Source organism: Sinocyclocheilus anshuiensis, unplaced genomic scaffold (genome assembly GCF_001515605.1).
Source record: "Sinocyclocheilus anshuiensis isolate Anshui unplaced genomic scaffold, SAMN03320099.WGS_v1.1 scaffold1416, whole genome shotgun sequence".
Lineage (NCBI taxonomy): Eukaryota > Metazoa > Chordata > Actinopteri > Cypriniformes > Cyprinidae > Sinocyclocheilus > Sinocyclocheilus anshuiensis.
Genome location: NW_015544203.1, coordinates 154,758 through 157,484, shown reverse-complemented (window position 1 = coordinate 157,484; position 2,727 = coordinate 154,758). Strand labels below are relative to the sequence as shown.

General features: G+C 38.4%; 1 protein-coding gene across 1 annotated transcript in view; it reads left to right on the top strand.

Annotated features, from left to right (window-relative positions):
- The first annotated feature begins 315 nt into the window (after positions 1-315).
- scara5 (scavenger receptor class A, member 5 (putative)) overlaps positions 316-2,727 on the top strand; it is a 23,855-nt gene continuing 21,443 nt past the window's right edge. Inside the window, exon 1 of the mRNA XM_016497398.1 lies at positions 316-1,157. Within this exon, the coding sequence (XP_016352884.1) occupies positions 767-1,157 (391 nt within the window). The 5' untranslated portion in view covers positions 316-766. The remainder of the gene's footprint in view (positions 1,158-2,727) is intronic.

The window sequence follows — 2,727 nt, the reverse complement described above, 5'->3', positions numbered from 1 at the left end:
AAAATGTAAAACAATAAATGATATAACATTCTGCACTACTTCTTGGTCACTATTCGAATAAGACAATTTGTGACATTGACCGGGTTAATTGTTTTGTACAGATAGACAAACTTTCTTGCTTGCAAAGAAGCACACAAATTGCTCTTTGAAAAAAATCTTAATGTTACCCTGTCAAAATGAGATTGAGCATGTCATCAAATTAGAACGCTCGTAATATAACAAAACAACTTGTAGTTGCATTTATCCATTTGGCAGATGCTTCTAACGCATCTTACTCACTTTATATTAAGTGTCTTTAACTAATATGTACTAACATTAAATGAATAATTTGATACAATTCACGTGTTTTTAATTAAAGTGTTGACCCTGCCTGTACCCATTTTTAAATCTAGCCATGCCACAAAACCTGTACTATCTAACCTTAACCCTAAGGTAAGTACATAGTGCATAGGCCCATACATTTAGAAACATTAAATGCATTCCCTGAGGATTTAACCCGTGCCAATACTAGCCCCACTATTGTTTGAGCTACATGAACACTTATTTGAGTCTATCTGGATTTGAGCTGGCTTTGTGAACAAAGCCTACATCACATCAACATAAAAATGAGTTTACATGTGCAAGTATGATTAATACCGTCCTTACACTTCTGTTACTAATATGACCAGGGCGACTGGCACAGGGCTTGGAGCGTGACATCAAAGATCTGCAGGCCTTCTCCGAACACACCACGGACTCTGTGGCTCAACTCTGGGAGCATCTGGCCATGATCAGCCACTCCAGCCAGAGGAACAGCAGCAGTCTGGGAGAAGAGTTAGCCTTTGCTGCTGGCTCTATTCGAACCCAGGACGCAATTTTAAAGACAATGGTGGTGAACGTAGAGACGCTACAGGAGCGTCTGGAGGAGGTGGGATGGACAGTACAGACATTAAACCATTCGCTTAGTGGAGATGTGAGTCTGCATCAGGTGAAAATCTGTGAACTGCAGGAGAAGTTTGGAAATGTGTCTCATGACGCCACAAGCATGAGGATCACACAGTTACACCTGGAGGAGCAGCTCAGGAATGAGATTGAAGTGCTGAATGTCATCACCGCAGATCTGAGGCTAAAGGAATGGGAGCACTCCATGGCACTCAAAAACCTAACTGTATTACAAGGTAGGCTTTGTTCCTTTTTATTGTTTTCTCAATTATGGACAATTTTACTAAAAATAAAAGAAGTTGTTGGTTAAAGTGTTTAGAGTTTGATGGCTGTGTCGAGCAGCTAACAGTCTTTGTTTTTTTACTGACAAATTGAATTGTTAAAAGTACAATAATATTGCAAATTACTTAACAGAAGTTGTAGACACTTCTGAGTAGTAGTAGTAATATTAAATACTTTTAGTGGAATTCATCATTATAGATATTTTCCATACCTCAACTTGTGTGGTTTGGCGTGTTTCTTCGGTGAGCGTGATTTCACCAAGTACAACATGTTCCTGGACCAACATTACAATCAACCAATCAGAAGTGAGAGATAACTTTTCAGGAAATATCAGTTTTAGGTTTACAATCAGGGTTAGGTGCTTCTACACCCTTGTTTATCAGCTATCATTTCACACTGATTTTAGGAATAAATTATGGGTAGGGTTAGGGTTAGGGGTAGAGATTGGGTTAAGTCTGTATTTCTGGACAGTAATGTTGATCCAGGATCATCAAAAGATGTTGATCCAGGAACATGTCTTACTTGGCAAAATCACGGCGACCGTGTTTCTTCAGTGAGTGAAAGATTGCTGATAGTGTTTGGTTGCCGTAAAGAGTTTTGGCCTCTGTGTTTGACAGAAATTTGGTCAGTTGCCAGTTCATCCATTAAAAATGTGTAAGTCAGAGAATTCACCAAACGTTTTATACTCTTTTGATTAGAGTGAAGAAATATTGTGAGTGAGGATTTTATCTGTATGGTCTAGTATCTGACACTGTCCTACCTGATGATGCCACGAGATGCTAGTGAATCATGTCTGTCCACAATAAACATGAAAATGGAGCCTGAAAAGTGAACATAAACATGAAATACATAAACAATACATAATATAGAACACTTTGTGTATATGCATGTGTATGTACTGTATGTGTGTGTGTACCTGGTATACACTACGTGATGAGGACCAAATGTCCCCACAAGTATAGTAATACCAGTATATTTTACCCTTGTGGGGACATTTTTTTGGTGAGGGGTAGGTTTAGGTGTAGGGTTAGGGTAAGGGAATAGATAATACAGTTTGTACAGTTTAAAAACCAATACGCCTATTCTTACAAACCCCTACAGAATGAAGACCTGTGTGTGTGTGTGTGTGTGTGTGTGTGTGTAAAGCACTGTTTTGAAGAGCGCACAAAAGGGAACCCACAATGGAAAAAAACAGCTCAAAGTTAAGCAAAACAATGGAGAATGTTTGCTACTTACAGCAGCGTCAGCGATAGCTGCACATACGGGAGACAAGTGTATGCCAGTTACGTAGTGCATGTACTGTAAAAGTGATTCAAAAATAAAAATAAATGGCTTTTTTGATGGCCAATGTAAATGAGCTATAGTAATTAAACATTAATTTGATTGTAAACCAATTAACAGAAGTTATTACTCTACCACCTGTGTGAATTAATTAACAACAGTCATTAACAAGCAGTTCTGTATTGTTGAAACAACGGGAATCGAACTTACGAGTTAATTTCTGCAGTGATGCATCACACTATC